At 49.3% G+C, this 16,949-nt stretch overlaps 1 protein-coding gene and 1 long non-coding RNA gene across 2 annotated transcripts; one reads left to right on the forward strand and one right to left on the reverse strand.

The window, feature by feature from the left end:
• Positions 1-215: 215 nt before the first annotated feature.
• On the reverse strand, positions 216-1,137 carry LOC140598892 (uncharacterized). Its single transcript, XR_012001437.1, has 2 exons — positions 633-1,137; positions 216-492 (listed from the first exon to the last, which is right to left on the reverse strand). It is a non-coding gene; the product is annotated as an uncharacterized lncRNA (long non-coding RNA).
• Positions 1,138-1,609: 472 nt separating this feature from the next.
• On the forward strand, positions 1,610-15,302 carry STIP1 (stress induced phosphoprotein 1). Its single transcript, XM_026004585.2, has 14 exons — positions 1,610-1,712; positions 4,804-5,013; positions 5,489-5,630; positions 5,798-5,939; positions 6,608-6,776; positions 7,750-7,876; positions 7,966-8,068; positions 8,351-8,471; positions 9,760-9,856; positions 9,997-10,121; positions 13,633-13,669; positions 13,883-13,986; positions 14,187-14,359; positions 14,810-15,302. The coding sequence occupies exons 1-14, from the start codon at positions 1,704-1,706 to the stop codon at positions 14,880-14,882; spliced, it is 1,632 nt and encodes a 543-aa protein (XP_025860370.2). The 5' UTR covers positions 1,610-1,703; the 3' UTR covers positions 14,883-15,302.
• Positions 15,303-16,949: the final 1,647 nt, after the last annotated feature.

Consider the following 16,949-nt stretch of genomic DNA (forward strand, 5'->3'; position numbering starts at 1 on the left):
TAAGGAAACTTGACAGCTCATCTCATCCTGAAAGACCGAATTAACCTGGCAGCGTTGGTGGAAGGAGGACCCAGTAGTGAACAGTTTGGAGGCAGGCCCCGAGTGAAGAAGCAGAGACATCAGTGGGCTAGAGTTTGGTGCTGAAGATGGGGGACAGGGAAAGAGGTGGGAAAAGCAGGCCTGTCAGATTAGGCCCTGCGCCCCAATCTAAAGCCTCCAGGAGGGTTTTTGTTTTGTTTTGTTTTTTTAGATTTTGTTTTTATTATTTATTGATGAGAGAGAGGCAGAGACACAGGCAGAGGGTGTAACAGGCTCCATGCAGAAAGCCCGACACGGGACTCGATCCGGGGTCCCCAGGATCACACCCTGGACTGAAGGCGGCGCCTAACCGCTGAGCCACCCGGGCTGCCCACCTCCAAGAGTTTTAAGCAAGGGATGTGGATATGCAGTGACTTGGGTTGCAGCGCTGGGACTGGATCAGGGACAGCTGGCCTGGAAGAGGAAGCCATGCAGACAAGTGCTTGCCAAGGAGTGGGCACTCACAACCTGGCACGGGGGTGGCATGACCCAGTCGGTAGGACAGAGCAAGGACCCCGCGGACCCCGAGACCCTAGTCCAAGCCCTCTCCGGACCTGGCACGCGGCTGCCTTGTTCCAAGAAGCACACACGGGTCCGGGAGGGAACACCAGCTTCTCCCCTGCACGCTCTCGGCCGTCTGGCTTCCCAGGGTGCTCTCGTGGAGGCTCTCCCAAGCGGCCACCACCTGCAGCGGGGGAGCAAGCACCCCCCTCCAGCTCTTATTCCCCGCACCCCCGAATGGCGGCAGTTCCCGCTCACTGAGGGCTCCCCACGACCCTGGACGACCAAACCCTTGACACGAGCGAGTCTCCGCGGAGGGGAGTCAGGGGCCCTGCCGCGGGGAGATCCCGGCCTGTCCCATCCAAAGCCCAGCTCGCTATGTCTGACCACCCGGCGCCTGAGCGCGGGCTCTGGGGGCGGCCACGGAGCTCTCTCGAGGTCGACCCAGAGTCACACCCCCCCCCCCCCACCGCCGCAACTCGGGGCGGAGCGGGTCGTCGGGGCCACCACCCTCGCGGGCACCGCGGCTACGGCGGCAGAGAGAGACCGCCCTCTCGGACTCCCATAAACCACTGCAGAGGCGAAACTCCACGCTGCCGGTTGAAGGATGGCCTTTTAAACCTATCAGCGCGAAGCCGCGGCGACTCTCCGCCCAATCGACATTCTTTTTTGGCCTGAAGGCGGTGCCCTCCAGGACCCCGTCAGCCCAATGGGAGAGGTGGAAATTTCCAGAAAGAACAGGACCAATGGGCGCGGCCAGCGGGGCCACGATTGGCGGACCAAGCCACCAATCCCTGTAGCAGAAGTCCGCCCCTCCCTCCAATCATAGAGCTTTGGGCAGGCGGGGCTTACCGGGAAGAGTCCAATCCGGAGGCGCGAGGGAGGCAGGGCTGAGGGGATTACTCTCAACTGCCCAATGACAGAGAAGCAGAGATGATGGGCTAGACTTCAAGCCAATAGTAGGGAAGCACTGAAAGCCCCCTCGGGGAGCTCCACCAATGAGCAGGCGAGGAAGGGGTGGGATCCAGGGGTCCCGGCAGCTTCTAGTAGGTTCCAGAAGGCGGCGCGTGCGGTTGGGAACGCGGAGCGGACGGAGTCGATTCAACGGGGTTCCGGGCTGGGCTATGGAGCAGGTGAAGGGGGAGGGGCGGGCCGAGGCCCGAGGGCAGCTCGGACACCGGCGGAGGCCGGGCCACGGGTGGAGGAGCGGGGCGGGCGCCGATCGGGGAGGCCGGAGCGGCGGTGGGGGGCCGGCCGGGCAGCGGCAGCGGCAGGGGGAGAACGTGAGGGCCGCGGCCCACCGAGCGGGAGGTGAGCAGTGTAGTGAGGCCGAGTTGTGGGGAGCGCCGGGTCCAGTCAGCGCCCGTCGCCTGCCCGCTCGGTGAGGAGGACCGGGGGACCGGCGACGGTTCGGCCTAAGTCGAACGGGAAGAGAGGCCGTGGCTGGGCCCCGGAGGCCTCCTGGGAGGTGGCTCTCAGCTCAGCGGGGAACGCGGGGAGGGCTGACGGTGGGCGAGGGGCTTCGGTAGAGGCCGGGGGGCCCGGGTCCGCACCAGCGGGGATAGGGGACGGAGAAGAGAAGCCGGCCGGGACTTGGCCACAGTTAACTTGGGAGGATGCGGAGCGGGGACGGGAATCCGCTGGAAGTAGCCGGTTGGGGGAAATACTACTTTTCTGCCTACGGAAGGACGTTGAGGGAAGGTTTGATGAGCGGCGGGCCGGCAGCTTTGCCTGATGCAGGAAAGGGACGGTGCCGCCAAAGTCCTTGGAACGGTTTCCATCTCTGCCAGGGCTTTACAGATGTGTGTGCCGCCCCTCCCTTTTCTTTTCTTTTCTTTTCTTTTCTTTTCTTTTCTTTTCTTTTCTTTTCTTTTCTTTTCTGTCTTGAGTGTATGTGATTCGAGAGTAACTGAAGATTGATGTTTCTGGAAGGTTGGTTTCTGAATACACAAGGAGGAATTGGTTTCTGTAGAAAATCTAGGCTATGTAGATAAGCAGCAAAAAGTAAGTTATTTGTCTCGGCTCAGCATTTTTAGGGGACCGCGTTTGTAGCTGCTGCTGGTGGTTGCTTTCAGTGGCTTCATTTTATCCTCTGCTGCCTGGAGGTTGTAAACAGCCAGAAGAGATTTTGTTCTATTCGAAGCTGTCATTGAAGTGTAGCACTTCTTGGGAGGGGGAAATGGCTCCTTGTTTTTGTGTGATTTAGAAAGCCTAGTGTTACTTTTCTCAGGTAAAGCCATTGCTGCTTTAATCAAATCTGGAGCCTCTTTGGTAAGTTTTTTTAAGTTGTAGAATTGGAGGGGTGAATAGTTTTTTTTGTTTGTTTTTTTTTTTTCTCACTTGGGATAATTAAATTGTATCTAAGACTAAGTAGGCTGTGGTAAAGACAAAAACAAAGATTTTTGGAGTGAAAAACTCGTTACTTAGAAATTGAAGAAAAGGGTTTGTGCCTCTTGTCAAAATAGGGAAAAAACTTTTTAAAGTGGTGCTGTCCATTGCAGATGGAGCGGGTATACAGGTAGACTGTAAATGAATGACTAAACTCAGGGCTGCACACTCCTGCCTTGTGTGGAGGCAACTTAGAATTTTAACTCCAGGTGTGTCCCAACCTACTCCTGAGCCCATTGATCATGCAACTCTGCCTTTGGTTTCCATTTTCAACTCAGATCTGTATTTCAGGTTTCAGAAGTATTCAAGTTGGGCAGATTGGAGTGTCCATATTCTCTTTTTAGTGCCTTTCGAATCCCAGGGTAACGTACTTTTTGCATTAGACTTAATGCAGACGTGGAACTGTGGGAGACATTTAGCAAGATAGCCTTCGCTATTAATGTGCATTGTGGGCTGGTGTTTTCTATTCTACTTGATGTTTTATTTTTTATTTTATTTTTTCTACTTGATGTTTTAAAGTGCTGATCATGACCTCCAGACTTGATTTCCTGACCTACTGCGGGCCAGTACTCACTTTGGAAAATGATGTTTTGTAGGATAGGGAAGAACTTTATGGAGCTGTTCTCAACTGTCTTGATACTAGTTGAGTTTTTAACTTTTTGCTTTGTGGTCTCCTTCCTGAGTTCTTTTTTTTTTCCCGCCAAGATTTTTATTTATTTATGTGACAGAGAAAGAGAGCACCAGCAAGAGGAGAGGGGGAAGCAGACTCCGGGAGCACTATGTGGGGCCTCCGCCCCAGGATGCTGGGATCATGACCTGAACCAAAGGCAGATGCTGAGCCACCCAGGCATCCCTCCTTTCCTGGGTTCTAAGATGTTTATCCTGTGCTGCATTTGGCAGTCTTTTCCTTACTTTGTCCTTTTTAAGGTGTCTCTAATATTTCTGGTTAATGGAGGGAAGTTCCCGATTGGTAAGCCTCAGGGTTCCAAAATCACTTGCATGAGTAGGTAGGTACTGGATCATGGCTGGGTGATAGACTCAAGACAGAATGATTTAGTAACTTGAATGACATACTTGATCTCACCAAATGTGTGCATTTGAGATGTGGCCCTTTTTCTCTTGAAGGGCTTCCCAGGTTGGAAGAAGCCTTGAATTAGGACCGTGGTCTGAATATTTGAGAGGATGGGATATTAAACCACGAATAGTGTTTCATTTTCTTACATAGCTTGTATAATATGAGAATGCTTAAATGTGGCAAAGACTGATTTTCAGAGGCTAGCTCTCGTTTACTCATTAAGAGCACAGTAATCTACCACGTTGTGACATATTACCACAATTATGAATGGAAATAGATTCTTCTCCGATTGTGGGTGAGCATCTCCATGCTCCAGAGAAGCTGTCGTGAAGCCTGTGGGTTGTGGAGCATGTGTCTGTGCACACTCCATTCACTTCTTTCATGACTCCCTTTTCTGTGAGGAGCAGTGCGGCCTGTGTTTGGTTGATCGTTTGGGCCTCTTGGCATTCTGATGGCAAATGAATTTGTTTTTCCACGAAAGGAACTCACGAGTATGTTCTTAAACAGCCCTAAGTAGAGACTTTGGAAAGAGTGGCAAGAATTCTAATTCGCACTGGAGACAGTGGAGAGCCAAGGGTCAGGCTTTATTTCTTTGTTCCTTATTATTTATTGGTTGGTTCCAAAAGATGTGGGAGATGGTAAACGAACAAATTGAGTGTTTTCTTTTGGTTTTTAAAGTAACTTTGTCAATAACCACCTTAAGTCAGGATCAAGCAAGTGTGTTATGGGGAAAAACTACATTGACCTTTTTTTTCCCTTAGGTAAATGAGCTGAAAGAGAAGGGCAATAAGGCCCTGAGTGCGGGCAACATTGATGACGCACTGCAGTGCTACTCTGAGGCCATTAAGTTAGATCCCCAGAACCATGTGCTCTATAGCAATCGCTCCGCAGCCTACGCCAAGAAAGGGGACTACCAGAAGGCTTATGAGGATGGCTGCAAAACCGTGGACTTAAAGCCCGACTGGGGCAAGGTAAGCTGTGGATGCACTGGGACTTCAGAGTTCACAAAAATGCCTTCTAGAATGCTGTTAAGTACAGGGCCCTCCTGACCTGGCTGGTTGCAATTCCTGTAGACAGGTAGTTGCTGGCCCATTCGTTCTCCCCGTCTGCGTCTTTGCCTCAGACTGATGGCACGGGTCGCCAAGTCTGAGATCCCATCTGTCACTGAGACCGCTCTTCTCCTTTGTACTGCTGAGAGACGAAAGGCTGCTGACGGACAGCCCTGGGTCATAAGATAAACTGAGGTGGGGAGGGTAAGCATCTTTGAATTGTGGCTGGATTCTTCATTCTTGGCACCATGTGCTCCTCTTCCTGTTCTTTGGTCCTCACGTGAATACCCATTTTGTCCTGTGAAATGTAAAACAGGTTCTTTGGAGTTCATTTTCTGGACTTAACTCCTGGTGTCCTTTATTTCTTTTTTTTTTTATTCTTTCTTGCTGGTTTAAGGGCTATTCGAGGAAGGCTGCAGCCCTTGAGTTCTTAAACCGATTTGAAGAAGCCAAGCGAACCTACGAAGAGGGTTTAAAACATGAAGCAAATAATCCTCAGCTCAAAGAGGGCTTACAGAATATGGAGGCTCGATTGGCAGGTAGGCGCCAATACACTGTTGGTGGTGTGTTTTGGGGGGGTTTTGTTTTGTTTTTAATGGGGTTAACTTTGAGGCTCTCCTGCCTAAATATCAGGCTTAAAGGCTAAAGATGCATCAGGGATCAAGGGAACCGATTTCTGATCACGTGCTTTTTTTGTTCGAAACAGAACGGAAATTCATGAACCCTTTCAACATGCCCAATCTGTACCAGAAATTGGAGAGTGATCCCAGGACAAGGACACTGCTCGCTGATCCTACCTACCGGGAGCTGATAGAGCAACTACGAAACAAGCCATCTGACTTGGGCACGTAAGTCAAGGCAGCATGGTTTGTCTCTGGAAATAGACAAGAATATGGTGCTTTCTTCCTGGCATTTTATGCCTGGGCATAAGGAAGGAGGGTGTCCCTCAATCAGACAGCAATGTTTCTGCCTTTGCTTTTTCTCTAATGAGCGGTAGGTGTTTGTTGGTTTGTAGTTTATTTGTATTTCAGAAAGGGTCAAGGGGGACATGTTATCAGAATAATTTAGAATTTTCATTTTTAAGTCTCCATGACTGTTCGCTCCTCTACTATAATTCTGATCTGGCACCAGCACTATCTTTTGTATACATACCCCACATGCTGTCTCTTGGGACATTGACGAGGACACTTGTGGTTGAGAAGAGTGTCAGGTGTAAAGATGTGTTTAAGTCCTGGTATCTGTGGCTACCTGAATCTCTGTGGTTCCTGAGATGAGATGGAGTACACCTCTAACTCATCTATCTGTGTGTCTTCTGCCCTCAAGAAATAACCCTGACTCGATTTAGGTGGATTGTCGAGGGGTAGGGTATTCCCCAGTGGTACCTCATGGATAGTGCGGAATCTAGCAGTTTTTCTGTGGAAGAGAAGCTCTCAATATAGTAATCTAAGACTTAGCAGTAAATAGCTTAAAATCGGTTGTGAGGAAGAATATCTGTGACTTTCTTTACCAATGCTAGGAAACTGCAAGATCCCCGGATCATGACTACTCTGAGTGTCCTGCTGGGTGTGGATCTGGGCAGCATGGATGAAGAGGAGGAAGTTGGAACACCTCCCCCACCTCCTCCTCCCAAGAAGGACACCAAGCCAGAGCCAATGGAAGAAGATCTTCCAGAGAATAAGAAGCAGGTCTCGTTTTTTTCCTCATTGTCACATGTTCCTAAGCAACCTAGTTAGGAAGCCCCTGTCAGACAGGAGTGCCATGGGTCAGGCCGGCTGTGACTTTTGAGTGCACGGTGGTTGTTGTTAATGAGAATGGTCAGTATGTTGAAAGGTTGACTTGCCAAGAGATTTAATAAGAATGGTGTATCTCAGACTTGCGGCATGGATGTTGGTCAGGGCAAGCTGGTAAAATTATGTGATCTTGTCCTCGGCGGGGTCCAGAGGGATATTGTCCACACCCATCTTCAGGCTTCTGTTTTCTGGTTGGATGTATGTAGTTGAAAGTTGTCCACTTAGCAACATTGTCTTGCAGAGCAGGAGGCATGTGGTTACACGATTTTATTTCCCTTCTTATAAATGGGAACAGCAGATTGTTGCCGTATTTAGCACCTTCAGATGGGTAAGCGTTGGTTGTTCAGGGTGTCTCCAAGCTGGGAAAAGGCCCTATGATGTGGGTGTTAGCGAGCTGTGCTGAAGACTTCTGCCACCGGGCCAGCCCCTTCCGAAGCTCCCACCACCCCTCTGCTGCTACTCCCTGACCGCAGAGGCCCCAGGGTAGCTGTGTGACAAACTGACTTGGCACCGCCTCTCCCAGTAAAACAAGGCACAGAACTGCTATCCTTTTTGAGGCTGGCACAAGCTGAAGAGATGTCCTCTCCCCTGAAGCAGCTCTCTGCTCTCTGATGGAATCCAGGACTGTAGATGGAAAAGGGAGTTTCAGAGGAGGTAGAGATGAAACTTTAACTTTTCATTCCAACAGCTAGTCCTTCACTTTTCAATCTCTGGCTGGTTGGGAAGAGGCTGGTTGGTAGAGGTGGAGACCTTGCTTCCATAGACCTGTTGGTCGTACGTGCTGTAAGGTCCCTGTGATGGGTTGCAAGCTCGCTTTCTTTGCCATCTGGGTTAGATTTGCTCAGTGCCCTTCCTGTACCTTGTCTAGGCACTGAAAGAGAAAGAGCTGGGTAACGAAGCCTACAAGAAGAAAGACTTTGACACAGCCTTGAAGCACTATGACAGAGCCAAGGACCTGGACCCCACCAACATGACTTACATGACCAATCAAGCAGGTGAGGCCCAGGCCAAGGGGTAAGTGCGTTGTCAGGGGGTCCTGGGGAATGACAGAGGCTGACTCTTCCTCAATCCTCCTGCCTGGCAGCCGTGTACTTCGAGAAGGGCGACTACAGTAAATGCCGGGAGCTTTGTGAGAAGGCCATCGAAGTGGGGCGAGAAAACCGAGAAGACTATCGACAGATTGCCAAGTACGCGCGACCTTCAGCTGTACTTCGAGTGGTGTGGAGGGGTCGATGTCCGAGACTTAAATTTCCCTGCATGGGGAGGAGGGTTGCTGGCCACACGACCTGCTCTGTTAACTGTGGGCTGGAGAGGAGGCTGCAGGCATCGAGACAAAAGGTGTTTGGAGGGCGTAGTGTCCCAGCAGTGAGGGGGGGCCTTGTTCCTAGCTGTTGACGTCATTTCTCTGCAGGAGATGACCTTGTGCCTGCTCCACACTTAGTAAATTCTTTTTCACTTGTTTCTGTCAGAGCTTATGCTCGAATTGGCAACTCCTACTTCAAGGAAGAAAAGTACAAGGATGCCATCCATTTCTATAACAAGTCTTTGGCAGAGCACCGGACCCCAGATGTGCTCAAGAAATGCCAACAGGTGGGTACGGAGAAATGGGGGTGTTTCGTTGTTAACTTATTTCTTAGAGTTGTAATTAATAATGAATCTTAAATGGTTTTACGTAGTGTTTTTGATCGTTTTATGTAACAGCCTTTTCCATTGAGAACAGGTAAGGAATAACCCTAGGTTGTCTGTGTACTTTTTTTTTTTTTTTTTAAGATTTTATTTATTTATTCATGAGAGACAGAGAGAGAGAGAGAGGCAGAGACACAGGCAGAGGGAGAAGCAGGCTCCATGCAAGGAGCCTGACGTGGGACTCGATCCCAGGTTTCCAGGATCAGGCCCTGGGCTGAAGGCGGCGCTAAACTGCTGAACCACTCGGGCTACCCTGTGTACTTTTATGTCAGCTCAGATCTTAACTTCAGCAGGGGGGTCAGTGAATGCAGAATGTTACTGTTCTTACTGTGACTTCATTTTTTTTGCTTTATACAACTAAAGTGGTGTGGGTTGTGCCTGTTATAAATTATGGAGGGGGCTGCTTTTATTGACAAGTTTGGTCAGGAATTTTTTTCTTTAAAATTTTATTTGAATGGTTGCATATGCACAAGTGGGGAGAACGGGAGAGGGAGAAGCAGACTCCCCACTGAGCAGAGAGCCTGACTTGGGCTCATCCCAGGACCCTGAGATCATGACCTGAGCAAGTCAGATGCTTCACCAGCTGAGCCACCCAGGCACCCCAAGATTGGTGAGAAAGCTAATTGTGTTATTGACACATGAAAGAGGGAAAGGATCTTAAGCAGGCTCTACTCCTAGTATGGAGCCCAACACAGGCTCAGTCTCACAACCCTGAGATGACCTGAGCCAAAACCAAGAGTTGGATGCTTAACCAGTGAACCACTCAGGTACCCCACAGTATACCTTGATAAGGAATGTGGTTTGTTTCTGTTTTTAAGTAATGTCTACACCCATTGTGGGGCTTGGGCTTGAATTCAGAACTCTGAGATTGAGAGCTGCATGCACGGTACTTCTTGAAAATCAGAATCCGCCCATGGCTTTTTTCAGTGACATGTTCATGAGTGTGTTTTTTTTTTTTTTTTTTTTTTTTGAGATTTTATTTATTTATTCATGAGAGAGAGGGAGAGAAAAAGAGAGAGGCAGAGACACAGGCAGAGGGAGCAGCAGGTTCCATGCAGGGAGCCCGACGTGGGACTCGATCCTGGGTCTCCAGGATCAAGCCCTAGGCTGAAGGTGGTGCTAAACCACTGAGCCACCAGGCTGCCCATTTATAATTGTTTAAATAATAATCTGAAGGACTGTTTTTTCTTAGGCAGAGAAAATTCTGAAGGAGCAAGAGCGGCTGGCTTACATAAACCCAGATCTGGCCTTGGAGGAGAAGAACAAAGGCAATGAATGTTTTCAGAAAGGTACGTTCCAGCTCAGGTGGGGTGGAGCCTTTGGTAAGAGTGGAACAGACCTGTCTTCTTCCTTGGCTGTCCGCGGGCTGGATATGCCCTGTGGGGAGGGTGGCCTTTTGCTTTCTAAAACCATTTTATTCCTTATCCAGGGGACTATCCCCAGGCCATGAAGCATTATACAGAAGCCATCAAACGGAATCCAAAAGATGCCAAATTGTACAGCAATCGAGCTGCCTGCTACACCAAACTCCTGGAGTTTCAGCTGGCGCTCAAGGTGGGCAGGTCTGGGAATTTTGAGCAGCCACTATTGTCATTAACCTATATGTGAGGAATGTGTTTTTTCTCTTCACATTTTCATTGACATCAGTTTGATGTTACTATTTTGATCTTAGAGTCAAGGTAATGGTGCATGAACATGTGAGTTTTGTAAGTACAGGGTCTGCTTAGACCCGGCCCATCAAGTGGTTGGGAGATTGGAAAAGTGGATCTTTGGGGCGCCTGGGTTGGCTCAGTTAAGCATCTGCCTTTGGCTTGGGTTATAATCCCAGGGTCCTAGGATCGAGTCCCACATTGGGCTCCCTGCTCAGCGGAGAGGCGTTCTCTCACAAATCTTCAAAAGAAAGAAAAAATGGATTCTTTTCTACTTTTTCTGATGATAGATTCTTTTTCCTTCCTGTTAGTTTTCTCTCTCCCTTGCTTTTTTTTTTTTTTTTTTTTAAGATTTTATTTATTTATTCATGAGAGACACAGGCAGAGGGAGAAGCAGGTTCCATGCAGGGAGCCTGATGCGGGGCTCGATCCCAGGTCTCCAGGATCAAACCCCAGGCTGAAGGCAGCGCTAAACCGCTGAGCCACCCGGGCTGCCCTCTCCCTTGCTTTTTAACCTTTTAAGTGTACAGTTCAGTGGTATCCAGTGTATTCACACTATGCAACCCTCATTCCTGTACCTCCAGAACCTTTTCATCTTACCAAACAAACTGCATCTTTTTTTTTTTTTTTTTTTTTTTTTTAAAGATTGTACTTATTTATTAGAACACAAGCAGGGAAGAGAGAGAGGGAGAAGCAGACCCCCCACTGCTGAGTAAGGAGCCTGATGGTAGGGTTCAATCCCAGGACCCCGGGATCATGATCCAAGCCAAAAGCACTCAACCAACTAAGCCATGCAGGAGCCCTGAAACTGCACCCTTTAAACACTAACTCCCATTCCCTCTTCCCTAGTTCTGGTGGCCACCGTTCTCCCATGTCTTTGTGACACTGACTCCTCTAGGGACTTCCTATAAGTGGGACCATCCAGTGTTCTTTCGTGTTAGGCTTATTTCATTGGGCACTGTGTCTTCTGGGGTGCCGTAGCAGGCATCCGTGTCATCTTTGAAGGCTGAGTGCTGTTGGGTCACAAGTACACACCATCATCTATCCATCATCAGATGGCACTGGGTAGTTTCCACCTTGTGGCTACTGGGGTGTTGCCTCAGTAGCCTGGGTATTGGACAGGGGCATGCAGCATCTGTTGGGAGTCCCTGCTTGCTTGCTTGTTTTCTTTCTTAGATTTATTTATTTATGAGAAACACAGGCAGAGGGAGAAGCAGGCTCCCTGGGGGGAGCGTGATATGGACACTCAATCCCAGGACCTCAGGATTATGACTTGAGCTGAGGCAGATGCTTAACCACTGAACTACCCAGGCACCTTCAGTCCCTGCTTTGTTCTTGTAGGTGAAGTGCTGTGTCGGGAGTTGTTCAATGTTTAATTTTTAAATTAATTAATTGATTATTTTTTGAAGAAGTGCAGTATTGTTCTCCACAGCGGCTTTGTCATCTGCCCTCGCTTTTTGATTAGGTCAGTTAGCAGGTGTGCTGTGAGTGTGGCCACATGTGAGTCTGTCAACCCCATGATGAGAGTAGTTTGTCCCCATTGCTGTCTTGAACACAAGCTGTTGGATGCCTCTGTTGGTGATGTTTAAACCGTTTGCTGGGGTCATCCCCAGTGGCTCAGCAGTTTAGCACTGCCTTCAGCCCAGGTTCTGATCCTGGAGACCTGGGATCGGGATCGGGATCGGGATCGAGTCCCACATCAGGCTCCCTGCATGGAACCTGCTTCTCTCTCTGCCTGTATTTCTGCCTCTCTCTCTCTGTCTCTGTCTCCCTCATGAATAAATAAATAAAATCTTAAAAATAAATTAAACCATTTTCTGGATTTTTAAAATGTTCCAAGTCCAGGCCACCTTATGGGAAGGTGACCAAATGTGACCTGTAGAGACGCAAGTACTTGAATCCGGCATAGTAGTTGTTTTATTCACTTTATTCGCGCGAGAGAGAGACACAGGCAGAGGGAGAATGGTGGCACTCACTTCAGGACTCCCGGATCACTACCTGAGCCACTGAGCCACTAGGTGCCCCAATAGTTTTTGTTATTGATGCCACTGTTTTCTGGGCCTATGTCTGGCTTAGAGACATCAAAACCAGTCAGTTTACTCAGCCATTAGAAACGACAAATACAAAAGAAAGAAAGAGAGAGAGAGAGAAAGAAAGAAAGAAAGAGAGAGAGAGAGAAAGAAAGAAGGGGAAGGGGAAGGAAAAGGAAAGGAAGAAAGAAACAACAAATACCCACCATTTGCTTCGACGTGGATGGAACTGGAGGGTGTTATGCTGAGTGAAGTAAGTCAATCAGAAAAAGACAAACATATGGTCTCATTCATTTGGGGAATATAAAAATTAGTGAAAGGGAATAAAGGGAAAGGAGAGAGGATGAGTGAAAATATCAGTGAGGGTGACAAAACATGAGAGACACCTAACTCTGGGAAACGAACAAGGGGTAGTGGAAGGGGAGGTCGGTGGGGGGTTGGGGTGACTGGGTGATGGGCACTATGGGGGGGCACTTGGCGGGATGAGCACTGGGTGTTATGCTATATGTTGGCAAATTGAACTCCATTAAAATTTTTTTTAAAAATAAAAAATAAAACTAGTCAGTTTGCCAAGTGAAGAATAGCATTGACGGTCATCTGGGAGGTAGACTGGTACTTCCCCAGCTCCACGGAGGGGAGCAGTGAACTGAACCATTTGTGGTCTAGGTTTTTGCTGGAATAGTTGGAAGTGGACCTGGTTGTGAAACTATAGTGCATAATAGCATTTTTTTCCCCAGAATTTTTCATTTAATAGGCACTTCAAATCCAGAACACCTATGTGCCCTCCAGCGCTTTGAGCGATAAGCACACTGGGGAGGGGGGGTTGCCACACTCTTTGTGAAAAGAAGGGTATGTTTGGCGCTCTGTGTCAGAGCTCTTGAGTGCGCTTTAGGAGTCATTAGCCTTTGATAATAGTGGAATGAAGGCTGCAAGGTCTCTTCAAAAATTTCCCCACAAAAAAAATAAAATAAAATAAAATAAAATTTCCCCACATATCCAGAAATACATTTTAAAGCTGTCAGGATCAGGGCCTGTGCATTTCATTTGGTTGGCAGGTCCTTTTCAGTTTCTCAAACTAGAGGTTTCCCTACCTTTTGTGGGTTCTTCCATAATCTTAGCTCTTTGAAAAGTCCAGGCCACTTGTCTTCCTTATGGTGTTCCATAGTCTGGATTTGTCAACCCTCATGGTTTTGCTTGACTTGTTCTTCTGTCATCCTTGGCTGGGCTTTCTGTGACAGCCCAGATGCCTGGGTTAACAGATGCTCTGAACACAAGAATGCTGTCATGGGTGTGGCCGAAGCATTAGATCAGTAATTCCAAATGACCAGCCTGCCTCCAGGTAGCTCATCTGAAGGAATGAGCCGCATTTTTTTCTTTCCTTCCCAGGACTGTGAGGAATGTATCCAGCTAGAGCCAGCCTTCAGTAAGTACTTCTCCATGGCATCTCCTTGTCCCTTGACACCGGCCCAGAGGTGGAGCGGGGAGAGGACATGCTTGCCTTCTTGTATCTGGGGGCCTGTAGCATTTAGCTAGTGTCAGCAGGCAAGACAGGTGTTGGGGTTCCCATGGGAAGGTGGCAGCAGCACCCTTCAGAGCCATGTTCTACTAACACCTCCCCTTCCCCACTTCCCTTCAGTCAAGGGGTACACCCGGAAAGCAGCTGCCCTGGAGGCAATGAAGGACTACACGAAAGCCATGGATGTCTACCAGAAGGCGTTAGATCTGGACTCCAACTGTAAGGTAGGGCTCCTTCTGGTCTCCAGGAGGCTCTCCCCTACCTCCATTGTCCCTTGGGTCCTTTTGGTGTTGTTTTGCTGGTTTCTCCCTCTTGCCTGTTTCTTTGTCTCCTTGCTTCTGGTTACCCCTGATATCTCAGAGCTGTGGAAGCAGTGAACCGGTTAGTGCTAACACCCTCCCTTTTGGGCTTTGCTGGGACTCAGGAAGCGGCAGACGGTTACCAGCGCTGTATGATGGCCCAGTACAACCGCCACGATAGCCCCGAAGACGTGAAGCGACGGGCCATGGCTGACCCTGAGGTGCAGCAGATAATGAGTGACCCTGCCATGCGGCTTATCCTGGAGCAGATGCAGAAGGACCCTCAGGCACTCAGCGAGTAAGTGGAGTTGGGGGAGATGGAAAAGGTGGAGGCGAGCAGGGAGCCTGAGCTTGGTGGCCATGTGACCATGACCGTCTAAGGGGAGTGGTTACTGTGTATTGCCTACTTGCAGTTATAAAGGCTGGCTGCAGGTGGTTAGCTGGGATGGGTCTGTTGCTGCTAACTGGGTTGGCTTTAGTGATCTGGTGGGAAGAGCAGCTTTGCTGGGAGAGCAGCCTCAGACTTGGGCTGTGTCGGCGGGTTCATGTGGAGCCAGCCATATTCTGCCCGCGGACCAGGGCCTTCACAGAGCGTTCTTTGCCAGGACTCCTGTTGGTGCCTTCCATGGGGCTTGAGGAGTTTGCATTGGGGCTGCTCTGAGAGCCAGTAAGACATTTTGGGGGGGGGGGGGGCTTTTTAGGTTTAAATGTAATAACTAATAACTTTGCCCTTTTTTTTCTTTTAAAGACACTTAAAGAATCCTGTAATAGCACAGAAGATCCAGAAGCTGATGGATGTGGGTCTGATTGCAATTCGGTGATGACTTGCTCATCATCCCCTTCCCTTCGCCCTCATGTGGAAAGAGGAGCTGGGACCGCGGCAAGCCGCGTGGAGCAGAGGGGAGAGCAAGGGAAAGTGAACAACTTCTCTCTATATATTTATATAGACCTATGTGGAAGACACAAGAGACTCGTACTCATGTTACTCGCACCGCCGCTGCCTCTGGGCCCTCCCAGCACACGCATGGTTTCTTCCACCACCCCCTGGGTTCCCTGTTCCCTTCCCCAACTTCAGTCACTGTCTCAGCTGCTCTCCCATAGTTGGTTATTTTTTATTTGGGGCAGTGGGCATGTATGGGGAGGGGGTGCTGTTCTTCCCCGACCTCAGGTCCCAATTGTCCTCACGTTGTTAACTCCACATGCCCTTCTCCAATAAAACAAGCCAGTCGGGCGTGGTTATACATTGTCCTGTTCTTGTAATTTTTTTGCCAAATGACTCAAGTGGTTGCCCTGTAGGGATTACAAACTGAGGTGTGGGAAAAGTGGAAGTAGGAACTGAGTGGGAACCAGAGCCTCTTCCTCAGGTGGTACCTTGGTATGCTTTGGTCACTAGGTGGCGCCATAGCCCAATGAGCAGCTGAAAGGGAGTTGGGGGGGCGGGCTCCCCTCCCCAGAGTGGTACCCCCAGAGGTCCAGGTAAACAGATGCTCCCAACTTTGCCCATTCATCACACTCCAATCTCCTAACCAGAAACCAGCTAGGTGTAGAGGACACTGGTCCCATCCCAGAACAAAAAATGTGTTCCATCACAAGTCTTCTCAGACCTCTGTGAAGGTCAGGAGACTGAATCTGTCAGCTGCTCTATGTTAGAGTTTTTAAAGACTTCCGCTTCCGAGGCGCCTGGGCAGCTCAGTCCATTAAGTATCTGACTCTTGGTTTTGGCCCAGGTCATGACCTTAGGGTTTCGGGATCGAGCCCCATGTTGGGCTCCATGCTTAGAGGGGAATCTGAGGGTTCTCTCCCTCTCCCTCTGCATTTATGTATTCTCTCTCAAATAAATCTTTAAAAAAAACTTGCTCTTGCTCTTGGCCCTTTGCTCAGAGGAGGCCCCTGTGCATCTTTAACTCTGGGTTCATCCCACGCCAGCTGCTTCCACCTTGCCGCCTAAAGTTCAAACCCAGTGAGCTCAAAGTCCTCTACCTGAGGTCTGGTGGGGATACCATGTCTGCCCTAGCCTCCTGTCTGTTGGCCCCACTGTCACTAAAAAGTTCGGTGATGACCTTGCAAAGGCAGCTAGTGACAAAGGGCCTGAGGACGATGGTAAAACTGTTCAGAACAGGCCCAGATCCAGTACCTTCTGCTGGTGCCTTGATCATCAAAGCCCTCAAGGAACTGCCAAGAGAGAAAAACATTAAGCCCAGTCAAAATAACCACTTTTGATGAGATCGTCAACATTGTCCAACAGGTACCACATCAGTCTTTAGTTAGAGAATTCTCTGGAACCATTAGAGGTCCAGGAGACTGCCCAGTCTGTGCGTGGCAGTGTTGCTGGCTGCCACCCTCGACACCACAGGTGGCATCGGTAAGTGGTGCAGTGGAATGCCCAGCTAGTTAAGAGCTGCCACGGGAAATACTTCAGTAAACCATCATTTGACAACCAAAAAAGACCAAACAAACCTCACTGCTCAACTGAAAGTTTTTTAGTTTCATTTGAACATGGTTACAGCAAGCTATTTCTAAAACCCTGGACCAGGGTAGGAGTAAAAACTTCCTCATTTGCTCCAACAGCACAGCTTTCTGAGCTAGGAAGCTGCTGAGGCCAGCAGCTGGCTGCACTTCCGGTCCCTTGACTTTGCATAAGCTGGCCTTCCCCTGGGAATCTCCAGCAGGCCCCTTCCTCCATTTGTGTGGCAGGTTCAGAAAACCTCATCTCCACAGGCATGCTGCTGCCCTTTGGTGCTACGGACTCATTTCTCAGGTTTTAGCTAAACTAATTCTCTCTGGGCAGCCCTGGTAGCTCAGCGGTTTAGTGCCGCCTTCAGCCCAGGGTGGGATCCTGGAGACCTGGGATCGAGTCCCATGTCAGGCTCCCTGCGTGGAGCCTGCTT

This window comes from Vulpes vulpes, chromosome 5 (assembly GCF_048418805.1).
Source record: "Vulpes vulpes isolate BD-2025 chromosome 5, VulVul3, whole genome shotgun sequence".
Classification (NCBI taxonomy): Eukaryota; Metazoa; Chordata; class Mammalia; order Carnivora; family Canidae; genus Vulpes; species Vulpes vulpes.